Here is a 25,535-nt window from a genome sequence, read left to right on the forward strand (position 1 = left end):
GTGCAATTAAGTTTTCCAGACAAGGTGGATGACACTCACTGAGATTTAATTCCCTATGGATTCCCAATTCTTACAGGTAGTCCTCGCTTAACAACCATTTGTTTAGTGATGGTTCAGACTTACAACAGTGCTGGGAAAACCGATTTACAACCAGTCCTCACATGACCATTGCAGCGTCCCCATGGTCACATGATCACTATTCGGGTGCTTGGCAACCGGTTCACATTTATGTCCATTGCAGCATCCCGTGGTCATGCGATCGTCATTTTCAACCTTCCCAGCTAGCTTCTGACAAGCAAAATCATTGGGGAGCTGCACAGTTTGCTTAACGACCATCGCAAAAAAGGTTGTAAAATTGTGTCGGATTTGCTTAATGACTGCTTCACTTAGCAACTGAAATTCCAGTCCCAATTGTGGTCATTAAGCGAGGACTACCTGTATATCCTTGAAGCATTTTCAAATAATCCAGTTAGAACATAAGGGGAACGAGCTCTCAAGATCCCTCCATTTACCTCCATCACCAATTTGATTAAAATGGCAACATGGAGTCAAGACCGAGAGGGGTAATTCTTTAACGAGGTCCACACACTCAACCAAGGTTTGTAAGACGGTAACAAACCTTCATTCTTCCTTGATTTCACCAACGTGACCTTAGTAGGTTTTGCGGGCTGACTGGAAGCCACCGATCTCCGATCTGACCTCGGCGACATGCTCCTTTCTCTACTCGCACTCCGGTCCCTTGTCCAACTTTTCTCGTGCCTTCTGCCTGTAGCACCGTGGGAACTTCTGGGGTCATGCAGCTCCTCTTCGTAGCTGTCCTCGTCATTTTCAGAGGCTGGGTCGGGATCCGTCCGAGTGACCGGGATCTGAACTTTTTTCATTCTTCGGATGGTCTGGAATACATCACAGGCATCGCTCGTTTCTGGCAGAGATGTCAAGCTACCCACACGCCAAACTTAGAATGCGTAACATTCTGGATAGAGTGATGGATTTTAAACATAGAGTTATGTTTAGGTTAGCAGCTACTGTCTAGCATACCTATTAGTGTAATACCCAGGAGGAAAAGGAGAGGTTAAATTATTCCTTTTTAAACTCCACTGCTCTGCTCCAAGATGGATTTAGAAAGCATTAAAAATGCAATGGCAAATTTAAAACCAACAGGGAACGTACGCACAGAGAAAAATGGCTAAGATAAGCATTATCGGAAAAGAACCACGTGCCCCGTTAAAAAAGGTTGCTGGGGAAAAGGTTTAGTTGCTTCGTAAAGGTTAATAAAGGCTGATTTATCCACAGCATGCGAAAGAACATAATCACTGAGAGCACAAATGTGTTCTAAGTCAGGGTCCCCAAAGTGGTCGATATGGATCCCCAGGGGTCAATGGGACCTATCCATTATTGTTGTGGTGGTGGTGGTGGTGGTTATTCATAGTACTGTTAGTTAAAGTAGCATTTATTAAATTATTTTCGTATAATAAATGTTTGGGGGTTGAACAGTCTGAAACTTCATGAAGGGGTTGATGGGCTGAAGAGTCCAGGGACCCCTACTCCAAGTAACGCATCTGTTCACCCACCCAGAACTGTTTCGGGAGGGCGCTTCTCTACTCTACTCTACTCATGGGCAAAGACCCCCCACTAAACCCCAAATGATTCCTTGAAAAAGAAGAACTTGCCCTTATGACAAACCCTTCTAAACACACTGGGGAAAAAAAAGACAGACGACTTACATTTTTCTCCCCACCTAGATGCCAAATGGAAAAAACAGATAAAACTTGTATGGGGCCCACCTGCATGAATACACACAGAATTTCCATGGAAGTAGAAGAAACAAATGAAGCTGGAGCCACTGACAAGTGAGATCTGTCAATTCAATTCAGTTTTGTGAAGGTTATTTTTAATAACCATAGGTACGTGTTTTTCAAAACTGTCTATCATGCCAAAAGACCAACAAAAGGGATGAATAAAAACAAGAGAGCTCCCTTAGACAAGGGTTAAAATGATGGTCAAAGTATAAACTATGATAAGTCAAAGTATACTCCCAGAAATCTAAGCAAGGATTAGTTACAGCCAAGATTGCCCTTGCGAACTCTATTTTAAAACAGATTGAGAGCCACAAACAGCCGGCGAGCCACGAAAAAGCGAGAAAGAAGTCCACTTGGTCAAAAGCACATCAAACAGCTTGGAAATCTTTTTCCATTCATGCCAAAAAAATCATCAAAGTTTAAACAATGCTCATTTTAACTATAACATGATTATAATTTTCATTCCACAGAGCCTCCTCCCTTCTTTCCCCAATGTGGCCGTTTCCAAATGTGTTGGGTTTTCAACCACCATCATGGAGGTCACCCCTTCCTTGCCTGGCCTTTAGGGGCTGGGGGGCATAAAACCTGCTTCCTCCCACTTGTACAAGGGACTCCATGTCAAGAAACAGGATCAAATTCCAGCAGAGACTTTTAAAAAAGAGGAACTGTCAAACGGAACAACGTGTGAGCAAGTTCATCTCTTCCTTCATGCAACGTGGAATTGCCTTGGCTTGAGGTGCCTGCTCTCGACCACTGGTGACAAGCCGCGGTGCTGATTTAAGAAAAAGGTTAAAGATGCAGTTGCAGAGTGTGATGGCAAATGGCAGCAGCTGAGCATGAAGGAAAAACCTGCTTCTTTAGGTTGGAGGGAAAGGAAGGCTGTTTAAGGCAGAAGGTGCTTGAAGCCATTAGGGAAGAAGAAGGGAATACAGGTGGTCTTTGACTTACGACCATCTGTTTAACGACGGTCCAAAGTTACCACGGCCTCGGAATGGGTGCTTTATGGTCTGGAAAGCACTTGCAAGCATTGCAAAATGTTGCACCACCCCTTCACGATCACATGATCGCATTTTGGGCACTTGGCAACCGGTTCGCATTTACAACCGGTGGCAGTGCTCCGCGGTCACGTGATCACATTTTGCGACTTTTTTTGCCGTTTTCTGGCAAAACATGCCCATTGGGGAAGCTGAATTCGGTTAACGACTGCTGTAAAAATGGTCGTAAAATTGGGTCTGGTCACGTGGTGTCTCGACTTACGATGGAAATTCCAGTCCCAACTGCGGTCATAAGTCGAGGACTACCTGGATTAGCAGCCTGAGACTCTAGACCAGGAGGGAGGTGTGACGAAGGCTTGCCAGGATTTTGTCACCTGCACAGGAAAGTGGAATTCAAGACAGATTCTTTCATAATTTGGAGAAAATCTGGCTAAGTACAATTTAGGAAATGTGCTGAAATAGGTAGGAACCAAAGTGTTTGGGGACTGTCACCAAGATGTATAGCCCAAGTCCTCACTTAAACCTTCACTTGACCATTCTAATTCTAATTCTAATTGAGGCTTTCTCCTCCTTGCTAAAACCAGGCTGGGTTTAGAAATCCTAATCTGTCTGAGGAATCTGCAGATGTACACCCAGAACATCTGGAGAAGAGAAAGTTGGGGAAGACTATTCAAGGGCACAGGGAGAAATGTCAGGTCCACTGTTTTGCAAACCGAACAAATTCAAGCCCTGATACTTCCAGGAATGGTTGGGGAAGATTCCCACTTGAAATCTTGCAGAGAGCCTGCTGTGGTGGAGAACGCTATGGTAGATGGGCTGATGCACTGACTCGACATGGGGCAAATCCATAATCCATAATCCTTCTTCAAAGTCCTATTTCACCAAAGTCAGAGAAAGCCAGATACACGAAGCAAGACTTTGTGAGCACCCTATCAAAAAGAGAGTCCACCACCCTCCTCATCCAGATCTCTCTGGCTGCGACATGCTGCTCCACAGATGAGGAAGCTGTGGAATTCCCAGACCGCACCCCGCCCCATTTCTGCCTTGTTTACAGGGCAAACACGGTGCTGAAGCAGAGTACCCAGGGCACCACCCAAGGCTTCAATATTTCTGTACAGTTGCAGCCCCCTACCGATAGTCCCCAAAAGGGTCTTGTGTGAACGCATTTGAGACCAGGCTGCCTTCGGGCCTTTTGCTCTGGACTGCCACTTCCGCAAAACACATTCCTTCCTTGTCTGCAACTCCCCCCACCCCCCCCAATGTTCAACACATCAGCCGCCTGCTCTGGCTTTGTGCCAACAAGGGTTGATAAGCAGATTAAATATATGCACCTGCCAGACCCAGAGATGCGCCTTTGCACCAGCAACCTTTTTGTGCCAAGCTCCTTTACTAAAGAGCCGTTTTCAGCTGAAGAGAGCGGCAGCCAATACTCTACCACTGAGGAGTTCAAGGGAACTTTTAAAATATCCACAAGCAAAGCTGTTTTAAGTCTTGGCTAGGACAGGTTTTCTACCATCACATTTCCATTCTAGGTCAAGCCATCAACTCCCTGGTCTCACCACTGATGCACAGCTGGAAAGAGGAAGAGTCCCCATCTCTCTCCCTCCCTCCCTCTCTCTCTCACACACACACACACTTGCCAGATTCAAGAGAGGACCATTCTCCACACACTTGGCTGTGTTCTCCATTTTCCCCCATCCATCCCCCATCAATCCACCCGTTCCAATCTTCAGCCTTTCATAAAGGACCAATTCCGAGGCTGCCATAACTTCAGACCGTCTTTAAACAGATGGCCGTAAGTCGAGGACTACCTGTATAGCTGCCCGCTCCTCTGCAGGGTCTAGCTCCCAATAAATGCAGAAGAATAGTCTACAACTTCCACCCCCAAATTATATTTGATGCAGGAAAACAGACAAGTCAGAGCATTGTTCAGCCAAGGTTATGGCTGACCAATTATGGCTTTCAGGGTCTTCTGCAGCTGCTGTTCACAGCTGGGGGAAAACTACTGAGTCATGGATGAAAAGAGAGCTGTGGTCAGAAGGACAGCATTCAGCAGCCCACGGAAAGATCCTTCCCAGCCACACCAGCCAAGGACTCAGCCCTGACTTCCACATTTGGCTCTCTTCTCCAACCATCTCAGAGGGGTTCCAGTGCTCAGAGCTATCAGTCTTTAGCAGAGGACTACGCAAAGGGCTGGAACCAGCCTATGACAGGTGCATCCTGCCAAGTCGACCCTTGAAGCTTCTTATTCATTTGTCTGAACAAACCCAGCATGGCAACGCTTTCCTGGAAGGCAGCCGTCCCTGGCATGCCATTTCGGGGGTGGGGGCAAAAGGCTCCACTCACAATTTTGGCATTTTTCCCACTTTTTCTCAGCTGCTGGACGGCAAAGGCATGTTCCACGTTATCCATCGAAACGCCGTTGACCATCGCGACCCGGTCATTCTCCCTGAAAAGGTTGGTTGGGGAAAAAAAGAAAGTAAAGAGGACAGCAGGTAAGTAAGACACCTCCCTCTGTTCATAAAGGAAGGAGAACAGTTTGGTCAAATTCACAGTAAAACTGAGGGCAGATATTCTGCTTAGCGCAAGTTCTTTGGGCCACTTTGATGGTTGCACCATTCACTATTTTTTCACAGGCAGGTTCTCCCAGGCCCAAGGTGACGAGCTGGTGAAGCCTTGTTTCCCCTTCCCATAATCACTATTAAAAGCCTAAAAGTCAGGACTGCGTGTCTGTGAACTCGACCTCGGCTTCTGCTGTTACACTGGTCATGGGAACCAGGCTTTGTTTCAAACCCAGATCTGAACTAGGTTTTCAAAACCCAGACTGGGAGCTAAGCTAAGTGTGGTTAACATTTACAGTATTCTAGCACAAAAACTCCCTGGTTAAGGAAACTCAGGAGGGCCCACAGAAGTGTTTATACTAGGGCAGTGGGAATAGGGGAAGAACATAAAGGTGGTCCTCACTTAACGACCACAACAGGGACCGGAATTTTGGTTGTTAAATGAAGCAGTCATTAGGTGAATCAGACCCGATTTTACGACTTTTGCAGTGGTTGTTAAAACGAATCACTGTGCTCATTAAGTGAGCCATGTGGTCGTTAAGCGAATCACATGGTTCTCTATTGATTTTGCTTCCAGAAGCTGGCCGAGAGGGTTGAAAATGGCGATCACATGACCGCAGGACACTGTGACTGTCATAAATGTAAACCGGTTGCCAAGCACCCAAATCGTGATCATGTGGACGCAGCAATGGTCGTGTCAGGACCGGTTGCAAGTTGGTTTTTCAGCACCGTCGTAAGTCCGAACCTTCACTAAACAAATGATTGTTAAGCGAGGACTACCTGTATGATCCTGCAGTCCCATTATTCCAACGGTGGTTAAGAAAGAACAAATGTGCTTCGTGTAGCAGCTTCATGGAAATAGTTGGGTTGGGTAAGAAGCAAGAGGAATGAGCAGAGCCGGCGTTATCGAGTCCCGACATCCACTCCCTAAGTCCAAGGTTAAGGCAACACTTACTGTAGCATCCCTTCTGCTGGGCCTCCTTTGAGCACATCTGATATGACGATTGATGTCTCGCCACTCTGGAAGTGGGGATTATCTCTTCCACCCGAAATTGCGATCCCAAAGCCAAAACCAGGCGCCTAGGAAGATCGGAAAGGAGGTTGGCTTCCGGTTGCAGGATGTTCAAGGAACAGGCAATGTTGGTGCCGCTTTAACCCATTCCCTTTATCACGTCACCGTTCTGAGCAAGGCGACAGCTCTCCACTGAGCCACAACCCCAGATGTTCTCCAACATCTCCACTCCAGGAGACCCCGACCCATCTTAGATCACACGGAAATCGTACAGCGATTTCCATGATGGGACAACACGTTACAACAACTCTGGATTAAACCTGTATTAGTGGTGTGCAAAATGTTTCAGGGCCATTCCGACCCACAAGCATCCCATTCCGAAGTCCAGAACGCGTCCCAGCCTTACTGCTGTTCCAACCCAGAGGTGACCCACCCTGATCTCTCTCTTACAGCTGGGATGCTTCAACTCTACCCGTTTTGCACACCGCTGAGCTGTCGATCGGAAGGTCGGCGGTTCGAAACCGCGCGGCGGGGTGAGCTCCCGTTGCTCGTCCCAGCTTCTGCACACCAAGCAGTTCGAAAACATGCAAATGTGAGTAGATTAATTGGTACCGCTTCGGCGGGAAGGTAACGGCGTTCCGTGAGTCATACTGGCCACATGACCCGGAAGTGTCTATGACAACGCCGGCTCCAAGGCTTTGAAACGGAGATGAGCACCGCCCCCTAGAGTCGGACACGACTGGACTTTACGTCAAGGGAAACCTTTACCTTTACCTTTAACACATACTTGTGTTTTGAAGTAGAGAGGTAATTATTTTGATCTGAACAGCCATTATTTAGCCACCTGGTGCTCCATCAACCCACATAATCCGCAGCCACAGGGAGTTACAGAAGCTGAAATCTGACACATTGGCAGGGCACTAGGTTAGAAAAGGTGGTGTGGCTTCTACGAAGCCTTGCGTAACCGTTCTGAACAACTTGGAAATATTCACAGCTGCTGTTATACAGGAAGAAGCCTAATGCAGGCACACGGGACCACGTTAACCCTCAGTTCCCACGTTCAATGCCATTAATGCCCAGATCCAAAGCAACGAAATGCAAATTGTTGGAGCAACACACAGAAGGCTGTCTCACACAACTTCACTGAAGCACACAATGGGGAGAAAATAAACTTCAGCTGAACTAAAGAGGGTTAACAGAAAGGCAAGAAAAATGCTTCTCTTACAGGGCCAGGCTCAGGGGGTTGGGGAACCCCTTATCCTTCACACCTTAATCTCTGCCTTGCAGAAACCTGAATTTAAGATGCCATCCTCCTGAATAAGATGGACATCCAAGTCTGGTACATTCTGCCATTAGTCGGGCTTAATCTGATGACTGGCAAGCAACCCAATCCAAACACAAAAACTCAGCGTCAACCAAGTCAAAAGATCCTGCGTTAGTGATAGCACTTTGCAAAATTTTTGGGCTCCAGACGAATACTTCTAGGGCAGAGCTGTCTCTAGCCTTGGTGTGGCTTTTCTCATTTTGCACCCAGATACATCCTGCAGACCATCGTCTACCTTTCTGTGCTTCCTGTTCCTTCCTCCCTAAATTCCTTATAAACTTGCTTCCCTATTTGCCTGCAACCAAGACTGTAATCTAGAGGGTGCATTATTTGGATCTGAAATACGAAAGAGGGTTGGATCCAGTGCAAACTTGCTCACCATGTAACAGGTAGTCCTTGACTTACGACCATTTAGCGACCGTTCAAAGTTACAACAGTGCCGAAAAAGTGACTTATGACCGGTCCTCGCACTTATGACTGTCACAGTGTCCCTGCAGTCATGTGATCAAAATTCAGGCACTTGGCAACCAGCATGTTATATATGACAATTGCAGCGTCCTGGGGTCACATATCACCATTTGTGACCTTCCCAGCCAGCTTCCAACAAGCGAAGTCAATGGGGGAAGCTGGATTCACATAACAATCACGTGATTCGCTTTAACGACTGCAGCAAAAAAGGTCGTAAAATTGGGCATGACTCACTTAACAACCACTTCGATTAGCATTCCTAATTGGGACCAATGTGGTCGTAAGTTGAGGACTACCTGTATTGACAGAGGCAGCGAGAGCACCACCATCAGTTCTTAAGACCCCTTCCTGCTTTGGATACGAGCACCACATACCGCTAGTGCAATCCACTTCCATCGGGATCTGCATTTCACTTCCTCACAAAATTGTACACGGTCTGACAAACCACATCAGACCTGCTCTAAAATGGTTTCCAACTGGCTAACTCTGGAGACGGTATTTGCTCGGGGCAATGCAAATACATTTGTTTTTCACAGGTCCTAAAAAACGGAGTGTAAAAGATTCTAACACCAGCAAGGCACCGCAGCAGCATCTCTTTTGACAATTTTTCTTCCTGCTGGCTAAAGGAAGCATGTTCCTCTGTTCCTTTTGTTTTCTGTTTAAAAATTGCTGGCCAAAAATCAAAACTATCCTATTCCAGTTTGAGCGTTGGCCAGTGAATCCCTAAATAAATTGCCAGCAGGAGGGAGAGGGATACACAGTGGTGCGAACAATAAACATTTTGGTTATAGTTTCTCAGGCTGTACCCCAACACCGGCATCTGACCTTAAGCCAGCCAAGCAGTGACTGTGGAAATTACATCAATAAACGGAGATATAACCAAGGGCTTCTAAAATTTGGATTTTTAAAACGCAGTCAACAGAGCAGCTAGCAGCAAAAACGAGCACGTAAAACCAAGCCTATCAGGGCTGATACAACTGCTGCAGAGTCCCTCTAGCCTTGCTCAAAATGGGATGTGAGAACCGGAGGGGAACCACAAGTCCACAGCCAACCTGTCAGCAGGCACCAGGCTGGCCAAGGGAAGGGCCTACCAAATGCAAATAAAACAACAGAGGAACAAAAAGAAGAAGCTCGTCCTAATTTGGGCTGAGGAGAAAATGTTGGCTGTGGCTGTCTTAGCGCCTGGGGAGAAATAAGATGAAAACCACACAGATGCTCTTTCGTCCTCAGTGGGATTCTATTCACTGTGTGCAGAAAATATCATCACAATGGGGACAACGCTTCCAAGATATTTCTCTCGCAGCTGGGACGAAATTCTATTTTCTTGCAATGGAAAGCAAGCATTGCCAGAATCCACCACCCCAAGCTGAAATTCTACCATGGAGAAAGAAGAATGCAAGTCCCATCACAGCTCCCTCTCTTCCCTTGCCTGCACGACAACCATTTTTGGAAGGAGTTGCAAGGACCAATTCCGCAGGGCCAGTTCTTCTGGCACAAGTACTAAAGCTGATCTAATCCACGGTGATTTTGCCCCAAAGCGAAGGATGCTTTTGGCTGGGGAAACAGGTAAGTATATTCTCCCTGCCAGGTGGATGGACTCAGTTAGGGTGGCGATGAGTGCACCATTGGGAGACCTGAAGGACCAGCTTGGGGATAGATCATTGTGGAGAAAATCTATCTGTGTGGTTGCTAGGAGCTGAAAACAACTTGTTGGCACATAATCAAATCCATCATTATTCTCCACGCATAACCGAAAAATCAAGAAAACAGGCATCTGGCTTCAAAACTGTGGTATTTTTATGCAAACGCACCTGATGGTTTTCATGAAATGCAAGGTGGCCCTCAGAAAACCAGATGGTCTGCTCTTAAGTTTTCACATGGTACGCAAATATTAGGAAGTGTGTTTTTAGCCCCCATATGGCTACCCTGAAAGAACAGAAACTTTCTCAGGGTTGAGGAGACTGCCAGAAGAAGACCCCTTCCCTCAGTGACCCTCTCCTGAGACCCTTTTGGAGGTCAAGTCCTGCGTGTTTTATTCCGCTGTAGTTCAGAATGAATTCAGCAGACCCTAAAGAGGTAAGCGTTCCTTCTTGTACAAATGCCTCTCTATAGGGTTGATGTCTCCAGCTGCATGTTGCCCTATGAAAACCACCTCAACAAAAAAAATCTCGGCTGCAAGGGTTTCAGATTCCTACCTCGGAAGAATGGTGACAAGCTGTGGGAGCATGCTTCCATGTCCAGATTAACTTTGGATCTAAAAACTAAAGCTGACAGAGATCAAATCAAATCTTTATTACGGTCATAGACCAGCGTAAGGAGGGTGGGGCACAGTCAACGAAGAGCACAGAAGATACATCAGAGTCTAAAAAAAAAAGCATGAAAAGCTAGAAGATACAAAAACGGTGTGTATTAAAATAGAAAGTGTAAAAAACAGGAGTGTAAACGCATTAGACGGCTGTAGGGGAGCATAAAGGTTAGTATGTGGATGGCTGTATCTATCAAATTTCGTCACCGCCCAGAGTCGCTCTTAGTGAGATGGGTGGGGACGAAATACGAAATGCAAAATAAAAATAAATAAAAGTAAATTATAGAGTAGTCTAGTAGGGAGAACTAGATGCTCATTAAGTCTGGTTTATGGCACAGGTCATTATCTGACGAATTTTAAGTGCTGCTGTGCAGAGCCTGGCAACACTGTGAGCTGACAGAGAATTCACTTTTAATTCGAAACCATTCTCAGACTATTATTTAATACATGGATTTGTACCATACCCAAGATTTGGGTTCTTTCCTACATACAGTCTACATCTAAACTATGCAAAATTAGATTTCTAGTACTGATTTCACGTATTGTAGTTTAGTTGGTGATTTATACTGCATTAAGCTAAGCTGAACACACCTAGTTAATAGGGATTCTCAGTTTTTCATTAAAAAAAAATTAAAAATTGTCATTTTAATGACATTTCAGACCCATTGTTTATTGACTCACAGTCCACTATTTGTATCCTGCACTTTTATTCCTTACACATGTCTTTTATTGCTTATTTACAGACTTTCTTTAAAATGTTTAATAAATCAGAACAAAAGATCTCATGGGTTGGACCGGGCAAGGAATCTCACAGCAGAAATGGGAAAAGCATCTCTGATCAGATGCAATTATTTGTAGGAGGAAACATCTACTAAAATGGGACACTAAGTGAACAGAAAAAATGTATACAAATATCCATCTGCACTTTTGCTTATAGGCAGTCCTCACTTAATGACCACAATTGGGACCAGAATTTTGGTTGCTAAGCAAAGCTGTCAATAAGCAAATCCGACCTGATTTTATGGCCTTTTTTGTGGCAGTCATTACGTGAACCACGCAGTTCGCCCTTGATTTTGCTTGCCAGAAGCCAATCAAGAAGGTAAAAAATGGTGATCATGTGACCACAGGACACTGTGACGGTCATAAATGCAAGCCGGTTCCCAAGCACCCAAATCACGATCACGTGACCATGGGGATGCCACTGCGGTCGTAAGTGTGAAGACCGGTCGTAAGCCAGTCTCTCCTGCACCGTCATAAGTCCAAACCACCACTCAACGAATGGTTGTTAAGCGAGGACTGGCTGTATTTATACCCCCCATCATAAGAACACAGGCAAATTCAGCCTTAATGCAACACTAGAAGAGAATTCTCTTAGCAACAGGTGGTTGAGCTGGCTGCATCAACCCTGAGGTTACTCTGATCTTCTCTACAAAGAACGTAATTCACGATTCATGACCACCCGAAGCTGCTACTCTGCAGGGCAAACGTGGGAATATGTGTGACGAGAAGTGGAGTGTGAAAGTTGCTGGAATGTTTCTAGGGGCCTTTTCACATCCAGAACTAATTGTCAAGTCCTTCAGTTTTCCCCAAGTTGCAGGAAGATTCAGCCAACAAGGACCTCGCTCTCCATCTAGCTCACAAAGGGGGAGAAAGAGGAAAGCCCACCATCCGACAAATGCCATCTCCTCTCCTGAAGCTTTTATCCAGCTCTCACTGGGAAAACAGATGCCATTCCCAACGAACTGGAGAGGTGATCTTGCTTTGACTAAATCCAAGTTTTAATCAAGAATCAGAGGAAGCGGAAATCTCCTTCAGGACTTCTGTTTCCGTTGAGGGGAGAAAAGTCTGGTTCCGAAGCCTCAGAAAGCTCTTTTCCCAAGCAGGAATTAAGAGCGTATGGTGCAGTTTTATCTACTGCACAACTCTGAAGCCCTCCCACTCAGACCTGTTCTCCAGGCTGCACTCAGAGCATCTCAGCCACCAGCCCACCACTCTTCACATAACAGCAACCCTCCAGAGAAAGTGGACTTTTCCTTCCACCTCCGTTCAGCATCTGAATGTTAGGATTTACAGAATTATTTTATTCCATCCCTTTATCTTTCCACCCTTTGCAGAAAGAAGCCGACCTTCATCAAGAAACTTTAAAAAAGAAAGAGGGGAGTGGAAGAAGGAGAGAGAAAGGGAGGTGCCCAAGATAAATTGAGCGTTTAATCTTTAGCTGCAGAGAAATCTAAGGAGCTGAAAGGACTCAGCTATCGGGGAAAGGCATCACCAAAGTCAACAATCTAGGTTTCTAATGTTACAACAGTATTATAGAGTAGCTCACAACCATGAAATCCTACTAGACCGGTGTTTAACCACACTTAAGAACATGTTGCATACACCTCGCTGGAGGACGTCCAGTCATGTACAAACTGGTTCAGCCGCTGTTTAATTCTTGAGCAACTCAATTTCTCGGCTAGCTGGTTTGTTTGTCCTTTCAATTGTTCATTTTTGTTGCAATTCTCTTTTGTTTTATTGGATCTTATTATAAAACCATTTGGGGATTTCTTCCGGGGCACCACACAGTCTCTTTTGAAGAAGGGCGAATGCAAAGCCAAAATAAAATGCGCAGGCAACATACCACGGCAGATGAGGCCTACAATGATGTTTTCCATAAAATCATTATCCTGCATTGTGCTGTACAATAAAGCCCCCTTTATTGTATAGCACAATGAAGGCTAACGACTTTATGAACACCCCCCAGGGGGGATCCTACCTATTTCCATGTGGTTGAAAGAAATTTCGCCTATTTAAAAGGACAAACTAGTAACCATCAGCCCTGGGTACCTCGATGCATAGATGGTAAAAGGGTGTAAGAAATTATAAGCTGCTTACGATGCTGCGGCTTTCAAACAAAGGAACAATGAATTGTCACCTTTTATTTTATCTTCTGGACGTCCATATTTTTTCTGGCTGGTTTCAAGCATAGCCTCAGTTATTGTCACAGAACTGTCATTTCAGAAACTCACCCTGTGAAGCGTCACTGTGTGTTGTTCCCATATGGCAGTTTCTTCCATTGTTGTGCTCTGATTAAAGGAGGGAAAAAAATCAAAATTAATTTCATTAATTAACTTCCATAAACCTATAATCCGAAGCATACAGCCACTTTCAAAATGGTCACTGCTCACCATGGATGCAGCCAGGTCAAACTAACTGTGCATTTTGTGGCTTTTAAATTATGGTCCTATCATTATTCAGTCCATTCTTTTTCAGCTTAAAAAGACTATTATGAGCATTGATGGAACGTATGATAGCTTTTCATTTTTGTAATACAAAAAATCATAGCAAACGCACACAGCAAACTCATGTGTTAAATGCTTTTAAAAGGCACGCAACTCAAAAGGCTAACAAAACATACCCAGAAATCAGAAATCTCTTCCCATTAAAAAAAAATAATACTCTGTGTGTACAAAACTACTGTACGCCCAAAGATGGAAGAATAATGAAATCCCCACAGTAGAAGAGTGGATTATAAAATTGATGGAGCTTGCAGACATGGTGAAGCTGACCAGTTTGGTCAGGAAAGAAGTGATAAAGACTTTTTTCAAAGACTGGAAACCTTATATGGACTTTTTGTTGAAAGAAGACAAGACTGAATTAATGATTTATGGATCTGGGGATTAAAAAGGGTTGGAGAGGGAGGGGAAAGAATACGATGTCAATCACTCGATAGAAAGAAGGGCGGAAGTCCTAATTCTATGTTTTCTTTCTTTTTTCACTTCTTTTTTCTTTTCTATCTTATTCTTTTAATTTTTTATACCTTTATTGTATTGAAAAATTCTAATTATCTCTGTGTGTGTGTGTGTGTGTGTGTGTGTGCGTGTGTGTAGCATCTTTTCAACTCTTCTCATACTCCTTACTTAAGAATATACTACAGATGGGGATGAGCTCCATATCCAAAACTGGAAAAAGTGTTCTGAAGCAGGCACAGGAGCACTCATCTGTTCAGAAACACCTTTTCCACACTGGATGTAAAAAAACAGCAAATCCCTAATTATGGGAAACATCTGCGGATTATCAGCCCCGCTGACACCATAATAACTATCTCAAGAGTCACTTCCAGAATGTTATCTGGAGGATGCCAGATGCCATGCCATGGCCCGGGACAAACGGAAAATAGGTCAAGGCAAGGTTTTCTGACGATCAGCCGTAGCAAGCAGCAGTCTGCAATTTCTCCTCCTTCTGCATCATGTCAGGAAGAATTTCAGTGCCAATAACAAGGAAGCCCTTTCAGCTAAATCATGGTTTCTCACCCACCTCGGCTAAATTATCTGCTTGCAAGCTGGGCTCCCTGCCTCCGGAATCTGCGAAAAGTGAAGTTTCCGAGGCCGAGGGCCCTGAACAAACAGCCAAATGAACAAGTCTTCTAAACACCACAAAAATATACCACATTCATCATTGCAGAGTGATTCACGTCATCTGAACGGTCTTAAAGGAGCAACCAGATCCAGTTACTGTAAATTACAGCGTCTGGGGGTTTGGCCGCTGTGTGCTTTTCCACGTACCCTTTTAGAAACAGGCCCGCCCCTGGGTGCTTTGGAGGAGGGGTGCGACCTGGCACGCATTTTACTCCAGCTACGGATTATGGGTAAAACAGGGAGAGAGTGCCACGGGGAAGTTGCAACCGCCAAATCTTCCATTTGTGAGAAGTGCCCCCATCTTTAAGCCTGGCATCCTTGGGAGGGGACCTTGCCAATGCAATTTTGTGAGGAGGAGCAGAGAGAAATAAATTAAAAGGGATATCCCAGAAGCCTTAAGACAGGGAAAAGAACAACTGCTGAATTGTTAAAACTAAACAGTGGAGTAGAATAGTTTTATTATATCGATTTTTGCACTTTCACTCCATTCTCTTGCCAACCAGATGTGTGCCAGCGTGAGGATTCATGAAAAAGATCACATTTCTGCATAATGGGGTTTCCTTCTTCAGCCCACAGCCTGGCTCGCCTGCTGACCTGAAGCCCACGTTCACGTTCGTATCATGTTTTGTAGGAACCCAGGTTAGGGTCGTGTGACTTCAGTCTTCACTTGGTCAGTCAACACGCAAATGTGACTTTAAAAAAGAGATCAGAGGCAATTCTTTCTCCAAAACGGGGGGGTGGGACGTCTGCTCAGCCAAGGGGCACTTTGTAAAAAGATGCATCCAGTGAACTTTGCTTTGTTGTGCCAGTATCCAAACATTTAGACAGGGGAAAAAATTAAATTTAAATACTTTAAGATTTCTCCGAAGAAAGTCCTTTCCATTCCCTTAGACCACTTCCAATATAGCAAGTACCAGTTAGCATTCAATCTGAGGTGGGTGAGACATTCCCCCTTTAATTAGGGGGAAAAAAATTCATGGGTTTCTGAACTTTCCTCTAAGACAACTATTCTACTGCCATGCTGGGTGCCCCCATTCTGCCAGTTTAAAAATGTAAGCCTTGGCACACGGCAGGCACCACTTAAATACTAATTCACTGCAGCATCTGCAAAAAAAAACACCCAATAATTTATCCCAGTTCTGTCGGGACACTGCAGAAATTTCTCTTGGATTCCAAAAATAAAAAAACCCTTGCATTTCTGCTTTGTTTGAACCGCACGGGCCATCTTAGGCAGCCAGGAAAAAAGAGGAAGTGACACTTGGAAACTTTGTGAAAGAGTTCAAACATTCGGTAAACAAACCACATACTGTTTGGGTCCCTGGGAGAACACCTCCCAATTAAGTTACGTAAGGGTTATTTTAAAAGAAAAGGCTGTGATTTGGGGGACGCTGATAAAATATTTAGAGGAAGCAGCATCCTGGAAAATACCCAGGTTTCCTCTTGGACCAAAAGAAAGATGCCCCCTATTTTTGCTGGAAATCCTCAGCGATGCTTCTGAGCCGTTCCAACTTCCGGAAGACACACGGAAGCCAGTTTTCAAAATGCACAGGATGCTGCTGTTGCACTGTGTATTTTGAAAAGAGCACAGGCAGTTTTATAGCAACAAGGGCTTATTTCCCACTTCCAAAGCAGGAGAGTTTCTTTCTCTTAATCTTTACTGACAATCAGGAAAAAAAATATCTGCAGAGACAAAGAAACTAACCCCAGTTAGTGGTTACTGAGATTTTATGGGGCCTCAATTTGCTTTCTTTTGGTTTTCGTGAAATGTCTGCTTTTATTCTACTTGAGTTTCTTTGGATAGATGGAAGGGGGCATATAAATTGGATTAATAAATGAACAAGTTGTGGGAAGTCAAGTGATGGGGCAGAAGTGATGGGGATTCAGGCAAAAAAGCAGTACAGGTAGTCCTCGACTTACGACTGTTTGTTTAACAATGGTCTGAAGTCATGACAGCCTTGGAATGGATGCTTTAAGGCCTGTAAAGCACTTCTGAGCATCGCAAAATGTCACACACCCCTGCAGTCACATGATCGCATTTCAGGTGCTCAGCAACTGCCTCGCATTTACGACCGGTTGCAGGGGCCTGCGGTCACATGACTGCGTTTTGTGCCTTTTTGTTCCTTTCCGGCAAAAAGCACCCATTGGGGAAGCTGGATTCGCTTAATGACTGCAGTGATTCACTTAACGACACTGTAAAAGTAGCCATAAAACTGGGTCTGGTCACATGGTGACTCAACTTATGACCACAACAACTTACAACGGAAATTCTGGTCCCAATTATGGTCATAAGTCAAGGACTACCCGTATTGCTAAAAAGAAAGAGAAAAGCTAAGACATTGCGGCGCATGTCAGGATCAACACAGTGGTGAAAATAGAAGGGAAATGCCAACAGGGCTAAACATCCTTCCTAGAATGTAACGCAGGCATTCAGCAGAAGTCTGGATCATTTCAACCCGATCGCCGAAGTTTCAGCTTTCTTGACATGTCGGGTCTTTCTCCACTTTGTCTGTGCCAACCTTGTCCTCTTTTTCCTCTTCCACCCTTTCCTTGATGTTCTTCTTCCCTTGAGACGGATCTCCTCCTCCATCAAGCCTTCATCTCCGGGACCCCAATTCACCTCCGCTTCTCGCAATGGGGCTGGGCAGCCCTGACCAGCCTCCCTGCCCTGCCCCTTCTGTGGATCGAAAGCAGCCCGAAGCCAGCAGGTGCCCATTCCGGATTCCTCAGATAGTTTCCAAGGCGCCTCTACTGTTCGGATCCCGTTACAGAAAGCCTCTGCCAAGTGGAATCTCACCACCTGTCTGCAGCTCAGCTCGGTCCTCTTCCTGGATCAGGCAGCTGTTCTCCGCAGCTGTTCGGCACTCCCGATCCATCTTCCACACACACACCGCGCACACCCCAAAGCAGCTTTTGGATTCTGAGCCTGAAGCGCAACACAGCCCAACCCCCCCATTTCTATTCCTGTCAACCGGGGTGCTCTTCCACCGCTGGGAGGCCTGACTCCGAGGAGCTTTCCAAACCAAGGCAAACATTTGCACGGTTCTTGGAAGAAGGAAAACCGAGCCTACAGAACAGCTGGCAAGAGGGGAGTTACATGAGCGAAAGCTGCTTTATCTGGCAACAGGGTGAGGCGTGACACAGATGAGCATCAACTGCGCAACTATCCAGGGCAGGGCCTGTGGGTGTGCATCATCCTAAATAGCTATGCCATTAGCATGATGCCAATGGGGGCAGCCAATATGTCATCAAAATAAATACAATAAACGCTTCCACACACCAATACTCCCTTGGATCACGATCAGCAAATCTGGAAGGGTGCAGTTCTAATTTTTATTTACTTACATTGTGCCAGACCTTCTGCTTACACTAGAGGAATCAGGCATGCCAAACCCCACTCCAGGAGACACCCAGAAAACCTAGTCCTTTTATCCATACACACCCGAAAGAGCTATGCTGGAACTCCCACCTCGTGAGCAATCTCTTGCCATGCATAACGCATCAACTGCTCCACAAGGAGCTATCTTGTTGACAAAGTCCATGTTTTCAAAACTCCAGAACAGAATTCCAGATGTGGTGCTCTTCAGCATCAGGAAACTGTGGATCCTGATTGCTAATCTCATAATTCCCTGATGTGCAACGTACTGGCAGGAAATGACCAACGGATTCTTTAAGGTAAAGGCGGTGTCATGAGTACAGATGCTGAGCAGGAGGAGGCCCCTATCCAGGGGGGAAAAGGCATGCGTAGTTCAGAGGCTTTGAACTGTCCTTCAAAGAAACTCAGAGCAGACCCACCTTCAGTTCTGGGGTTTATCTGTCTGGGCTTCCCACAGTCCTTCAGTTTGGTAGGATTTTCTGTCTGTTAATAAAGACTAGAGACTAATTACTTGCCTCAGCGTGGTTTATTGCTTAAGTCAGAACAGGTGGAGACATCCTAGAGTCTGGATCAATTCATGACGACCATACAGAATTACATACAATATAGAAAGGATTTTTTTGAACTCAGTATGACTTATCCCATACGAACAGGTTCCAGAATCAATGCTGGAAACTCAGTGCTCCAACTCAATGGTGGGACACTAGATCCCACCATGGTTAGCGTGGGGCTGTGTTCCATTCGTCCATCCATCACATTTATATGGCTGCCCATCTCACGTGTCGTTAGAGCAGAAGCAGCCACGTGCTTTGGTATGGCACGTCTCTCTTTCTCTGCTTGGGGCACCCTTCCCAACTCATAAAGACACTGATTTCTATTTAGGTTAAAAGACCACAAATCCCAGTCTTGTTAAGGACAGAGTAAAGAGAATGTATATTTAACAATAGCTATCTTTAAACTTCAGGATGCCCCATAATAATAAAGAAAGCCATTTTCTCTGTATACACTGGGCCAAACCATTCATTTTCTTGGACTGCATAAACCAGTCTACCTTAACCTTTAACCCAGGCTTAGAGTACCATTCTTATCAGGCCACTGGTCGTGTCGGTTGAGCATTATGGGACATGCAATCCGACATATACTGCTGTTTTTCAAAACCCAAAAAAGGTTTATCACAGGAGGCTTTTGTAGGTTATCCCTGCATAGGATGCAACAGCAGTGAACAAATTGATCCAGTACTACCTCTAAATCGTGATTTATTCAGGGAACATACAAATTAATACCAGTACTAAAAAAATAACAATTTTCTGGTACTAGGCTGTCAGCCTACTCCAAAACCTAAGGACACCTCCTCCCTTGCATAAAATAGAATAAATACGATACCTTTACAAACAGTGTTGCATTTTATTAATCAAGCCTCAGGCAGGTTGTCAGAGAACTGAGTGCTCCGGTCTTGCCAAAGGATGATGCAGCCCTGCCCATGAAACTGGGGGCACCCTCAGTTTTTAGACATTTTAAAACCAAGCAAAAAAGAGGTTTTGGAGCTGGCAAGTCATGCTCCATGCCCCCAGTGAAACCAACGTATTGGCAATCTGGAACTGTTCTTTTTATAGCCATGTTGGCCCCCTGTCAACCACCAGCCACAGGATTTTGAACATGTACCAGTATTTTTTTGGGGGGGGGAGGGGAGGGGAGGAAGGAGTGAAGAGAAGGAAATGGCCCTGTCTGGTTTCTAAAGGACCAATATTACTTTAGGAACCCAAGGGGTACATTCTTGACAAAACCCTTGGCATTTCAGCCCTCACCACTTTGGAATGCGCATCCCCCCAAGCGAAAAAGGTTATCAGCCATAAACACAGGCTGGGAACCCTCCTGTGGATTAAAAAACTGCCTTTCAACAGTACGCACATTTTAAGGAGCTTGGCAGCACAGATCCTTAATAAAGGGCTCGAAGCTCCCAAAAACACTGTGCAGGCAGGAACCTGGTGATGCTCGTTTCCAGGACCGAGGAGGATGCGTAAACCAAGAGCCCCATCTTGCAGCTTAATGATACCCTGAAGGGTTGAGACTCAAACCACGATAAACTAAATTACAGCCTCCAGCATTTCGTTTGCAAACAAGGGGGGGGGAGCTTAAATTTAGAAGATGGAGGACGCGTTCTTTCTATCTATCGTTGCTTTGATCTTTTCCTTGGAAACGGCCTCACTTTAAACAATCCCTGTGCTTTATTGGGACTTGGATCATAATATAATCACATCTTTTCAATGCACCTCCCTCCATTTGAAAAATAAATAAACTGGGTGCAAGTGGGAGACGGGGTGGTGCAGCTGGATAAGGACGAGGGAAACCCAGGTTCAAGTCAAGAAGGCTCAATGGGCGACTCTAAGCCAGCTACTGTCTCTTGGCCCAACCTTCTCCTTCTTCATAAAGTCAGTTAAAGTCTGTATGTTTCAGAGATCCACCTGCCTCCTCCTTCCAGGGTCAAAACAGCAGCAGGTTTAATCCAAAACTCTGCTGAATCAACTGTAAGTCAACAGCTTCTCCTAGACTGTCATGTTCTGCAAACCCCAAACTGCAACTTGTCAGGAGACCAACGTCCAAGCCTCCATCCAGCGGGTCCTCCATGAACGCGAGAGAGAAGCCCACAACGATGGAAACCACAGGATTCTCCACCATAAAATTCACTCCTGCAATGAAGAAGCCCAGAACCTCCCCTGACCATCTTCAGAAGCCAGACTCTGTCTACTGGTGCTCACCTGGCTAATGAAGAAAAAGTCAATGTCATCAGGAATCCTTGCCAAATCTGTCCGGGTGCAAGAGTGCAAGATACGAGAAAGCAAGCCGGGATTCTGTGTTTCGCAAAGTGGAGACCCTCAGCTCTATTAGCATGATAATATACAGCCCTATCTAAAAGCACAGAGATGACCAAGTTCACAGTTGATTAGGTTAAGCCTGCATTTTGACTTGATATGCTGTACCAGGCACACACAACCGATCTGAAAAGCCAGTGGCTGAGCTAAGATTTTACACATTCCAGTCTAGGCAAAATTACTGGCCTAATGAGCAAGGCAATGGAGCAGAATGGATTAGTCCTAGAAAGTGGACCATGATGGCAGATTAGATGCAACCAGCAAAACCTGAAACTTGCAAGTTATACCCTTTTAGCAGCTGCAATATAGTGTCATATACAATACATTTTGCCTGCATTCACAGGGCCAATATATGCCCGATTGGGCGTGTTGCTGTTAAAAGGAAGATGCCCTTGATAAGAAACCCAGGTGATTGCCAGTTTTAATATCCTGAAAGAAGCGATGTTTGCATTTCCAAATAATTCCAAATTGTGCCATGCTGAAGTGGAATCCACAGCAAGCTTTCACGGTTGAGTGTCTGCTAGTTTAGAAGTCTAGGAAAACACAACTAGTCACATTCCTAGGAGAGATTTCACAATTTCACAACAGAAGTTTGGAGACAATACTTGTTCCAAATTGATCTAGAAAACAAGAATAGTAGCGGAAAGGAAAGATCTTCGTAGACTGGATGCCTGCAAGAAAATTTTAATGTGATGATGATCCTACTACAGTTTCTTTTAGACTGATTTGAATGTGACGGGAAAGTCAGTTTGGGGTGGTGTTTTTCATACACAATATTCTCCCAAGAAGGCACGAAGTTTAGACAAAATGGTACAATGCAGTTGGTGCTGAGAAGGACCCACAAATGTACCAAGAATTAGCTGCACAGCGGAAGGACATCCATGGAATCTGGGCATTTGAAATTGGATCCCAAATCTGCAGGTTACCCCCAGCAAGATATTCACAGTCAGAAAAACAAAGTCTCCTTTGCACTAAGTTGCATTCTTGGTGACTTCACAGACACACCTTTGTGGCTTTTTGGCTTTTTGGCAGCAATGCGGAAGTCATTTGCCACCGTCTTTTCTGGAATATTTTGAAATGTTTAAATCTAGCCTACAGCCTTTCTAAGTAACGCCAACGACTGACCTTCAAAGACTCTAGAAATATCCATGATGGTATGTCCCCTAACACCACATTCAAAACTCAAATAGATTTTTAAATGTTGCATTTCAGGATGAACCAACCAACAGGATATCAGCGGCATACGCTGTGCCTGGATTTGTTTCTGCATGGAAACCACTTCTGGACTCTTTGCTTGTATCTGAAAAAAATGCAGTTTTTGATTTTAGCTTTTGAGGATGAAGCTGCTATTGTTTATAGACATGATGTTTCTTAGGTTTAGTTTAGAGTAAGAGATTAAGGTATTATGTATTTGCATTCATACCTGTGTTGGAGAAGGACAGAAGTCATTTTCTCTGTATTTCTTTCTAAGCATTTCTGCACTTTTTTACTTTGTCTTTTTTCTTTTAGTTCTTTCCTAGATTTTGTATTTTATCTGCCTTTTGAAACTTTAATAAAGTCTTAGGAAATCAGCTGCATCTTTTTTTCGAGGGGGAGACATTGCTACAAACATCACCCACAGGGCATTTGTCCAATGGACAACTTCTCTTTTGGTGAGCCATGACTTTTGGGCCACTAACTAATATAGTCCTAACATTTGCTTTGCATCCTTTGCAGATTAAACTCTGGATTATGCTGGTTAGGGAGAACTTTGGCCTTACAATGTTTAACTGATAAGCTCAGGCGCAGGGGAACCTCTTTCCAGTTTGCTCCTCAAACAGAAGGGGACCAAAGCCATTCCTCCATTCCAAGGCCACAGTGCAATCAGGTTGTAAAACAGAACGAGTTAGAAGCCTCATTTCTTATTCCAGGAAGCCAGCCAAAATTCTCTCCTCCCTCGGGATGTGGCATTCCCCCTCCCACCTCCACCCCCTTGCCCCTCTATTGCCCCCCACCCCAATCAGCCAGCTTTCAGGCACAAGTTCTAAATCCCCGCAGACTGGAGAACCTCCTAAAATATTCAGAGTTCAGTGGCAATTCTGCTGAGCTTTGCCCTTCTGGCAAGGGCAAAAAGTGACAGAATTCACAGCTCTAAAAACAAAAAGGCAGTAATCCAGAAGTCGCAAAAATTTAATCTCCCGGTTGTCCTCTGGTCACACGGTAGGATATAAACCCTTAGAAATCTGTCCCGTCAGCTGTTTTATTTCATTTTGTGAATGGCAAACCCAGGCTAAACGTGTTTCCTTTGGCCAGTGCTAAATATGCATACGACATTTGGAAAAAATATCAGTTGGTTTGTAAGGCGTGGAAAGCCCTCTCGCAGAAGAGGCACAGGCTGGGAGTGCGGGGTTACATTTTTCGGCTTTCAAGTCCAAGGTTACACAGACGCGGAGCACGGTTATTCACTTCTGCGCCATTTTAGTTGCACAACTGGTCTTCTGATGGGGAACCTATAAACAGGGTCATCACTTCTGCTTTCTAAATGTTTGAGGGTACAAAACAGTAACACTGGTTTAGCACTGCAATTTCTTCTAAAAAAGTCAGAATATCGTAAAGGCACAATTAGAACATTACAGATTTGCTCACACATAATTTCAACGGCTACTCAGTCCTGGTCTCGTTTACTCCTTCCATTCCCTGCCCAGATTCCCTTCCCAGCATTTTGTTTCCTACAAACCACAGTTTGCTGTTACATCCGAATCAGCAAACACTGGTTTGGCTCGCAAGTTAGACTTTGAGGCCTTTATCTAAAATGCATGGTTGCCTACGAAAAGCCAGAATCAGCAGGTTTTCTCACTGCTGTTTTACAGCAACAGATGAACCCAATCACCTTTTTTGAGAACTGAAACCCACTACACAAGTCCATTATTGTGTCCAGAAAGCCATGGGTTAGACCTCTGGGCAGAATGCAATCCTATTACCTGGGCAAGAAAATTTTAAATTTAAATTTAGAAGTGGCTGGAAGGGCTCTAAGATTTATTTCGTGCCAAATCTCCCGTTTCTTTCCCGAGCTGCAGGTATGGTACGTGCTTGGCTGACTGGATCCATGAGATTTTTATTACAATTTTGCAACAAAATCGGATTTTCCTTGGAAACACTCCAGGGCTGTTTTTTAAACTCCTTAATTCATTGGCTAGTGGGCCGAGAGGCATTTATTTTTTTGTTTAAGTTTGTGAACCATTGCCACCAAGTTAAATGCATCGAAGAGCGATTCCCAACGCCAGCATTGCAATACTATCATCAGGAGCATTTAGTATTTCGTCAGCCTCTTTTTCCTAGCGCCATTTTCAGAAAATGGTCCCATCTAAACTGTGCACCAGCCTTTGCAAAAACCTCCATGGATGCTCCTGCATCCTCGTTCCGCATACGTCAGAGCTGTGTAATTGCAATGAAATGCTCCCCTCTCTTGGAGCTAACTAGGCAGAGAGAATGTTGTTTCTCTCTCTCTCGAGGGACTAATCTGGAAGACTCCTACATTATGCCCGTTTGACATGCAGCGGAGGGAGGAACTAAAAACCCACCAGCAGCGTAAACAGAGGCTTTTCTCCCAAAGTGAATCGTGGCCCAGAGGTAGGTGCGCAGAGGAGAAGCGATCCGGATTAGGGATGCTTATATTTTCAGAGAGAGTGAATTAATAGGGGTATTTATTTAAGAGAAGAGGAAAATCAAACCTGGCATCGTTTCCAGAGAGAGAGGGAAGGCTGTTTTCATCGTGAATATAAAAGAACCTTGCAGAGGTATTTAAAAGCGCATTTCAGTGGAAATTGCTCTCTAACACAGAATTGGAAGAAACTCCTGAGGTCATCCAGTCTATCCCCCCCCCCAAAAAAGCGCCAAATGAAAGCATCTTAGACAGAGGCTTTTCTCCTTGAAAAAGAGTCTGCCACCTCTCTTAGTCCTCTGAATTGACGGGAGAAAACTTTACTAGCAATCCACTGAAACGTTGCAGCAGTCTTTATGGTGGTCATTAATCAGCACAAAGAAATGAGTATTCAAACATCCAAAATATCCAAAACTAAATTGACAGTATCAGGGTAATTAGGAAAAGGGCATAATTTTGGCTAAAAGGCAGTATTAAATCAAAATATGCCAAGGGGCTTGCTCAGGCTACACATATACAGCAGCAGCAGGAAAAGATTAAAATTAGCAGTCGGGGTAATACGCACTTAATATGCACGTTGTGTTTGTCCCTATTAAAAGTTGTTTTGCTATTTTCAACCCATTTCTCTACCTCTTTCAGACAGAAAATTGTGGCACGAACTCTGCCACCCAATGTTGTGCCATCTGCAATTCTGATAAACATTTTTTTAATCCACAATATTCACACTTGAACCAACCAAATATGGAGCTCAGGCACCAAACCGTTCAAAACTTTTGCATCCCTTACTC

At 44.7% G+C, this 25,535-nt stretch overlaps 1 protein-coding gene across 5 annotated transcripts in view; it reads right to left on the reverse strand.

The window, feature by feature from the left end:
* Window positions 1–13,574, reverse strand: part of TJP1 (tight junction protein 1) — a 56,140-nt gene extending 42,566 nt beyond the window's left edge. For all 5 annotated transcript variants that reach the window (XM_063314026.1, XM_063314025.1, XM_063314024.1 and 2 more), the window contains exons 1-4: window positions 13,476–13,574; window positions 6,311–6,435; window positions 5,141–5,243; window positions 620–893 (exon numbers count right to left, since the gene is read on the reverse strand). In XM_063314026.1, the coding sequence (XP_063170096.1) occupies window positions 620–893; window positions 5,141–5,243; window positions 6,311–6,435; window positions 13,476–13,523 (550 nt within the window). In that variant the 5' untranslated portion in view covers window positions 13,524–13,574. The remainder of the gene's footprint in view (window positions 1–619; window positions 894–5,140; window positions 5,244–6,310; window positions 6,436–13,475) is intronic.
* Between the last annotated feature and the right edge of the window lie 11,961 nt (window positions 13,575–25,535).

Source organism: Candoia aspera, chromosome 13 (assembly GCF_035149785.1).
Source record: "Candoia aspera isolate rCanAsp1 chromosome 13, rCanAsp1.hap2, whole genome shotgun sequence".
Lineage (NCBI taxonomy): Eukaryota > Metazoa > Chordata > Lepidosauria > Squamata > Boidae > Candoia > Candoia aspera.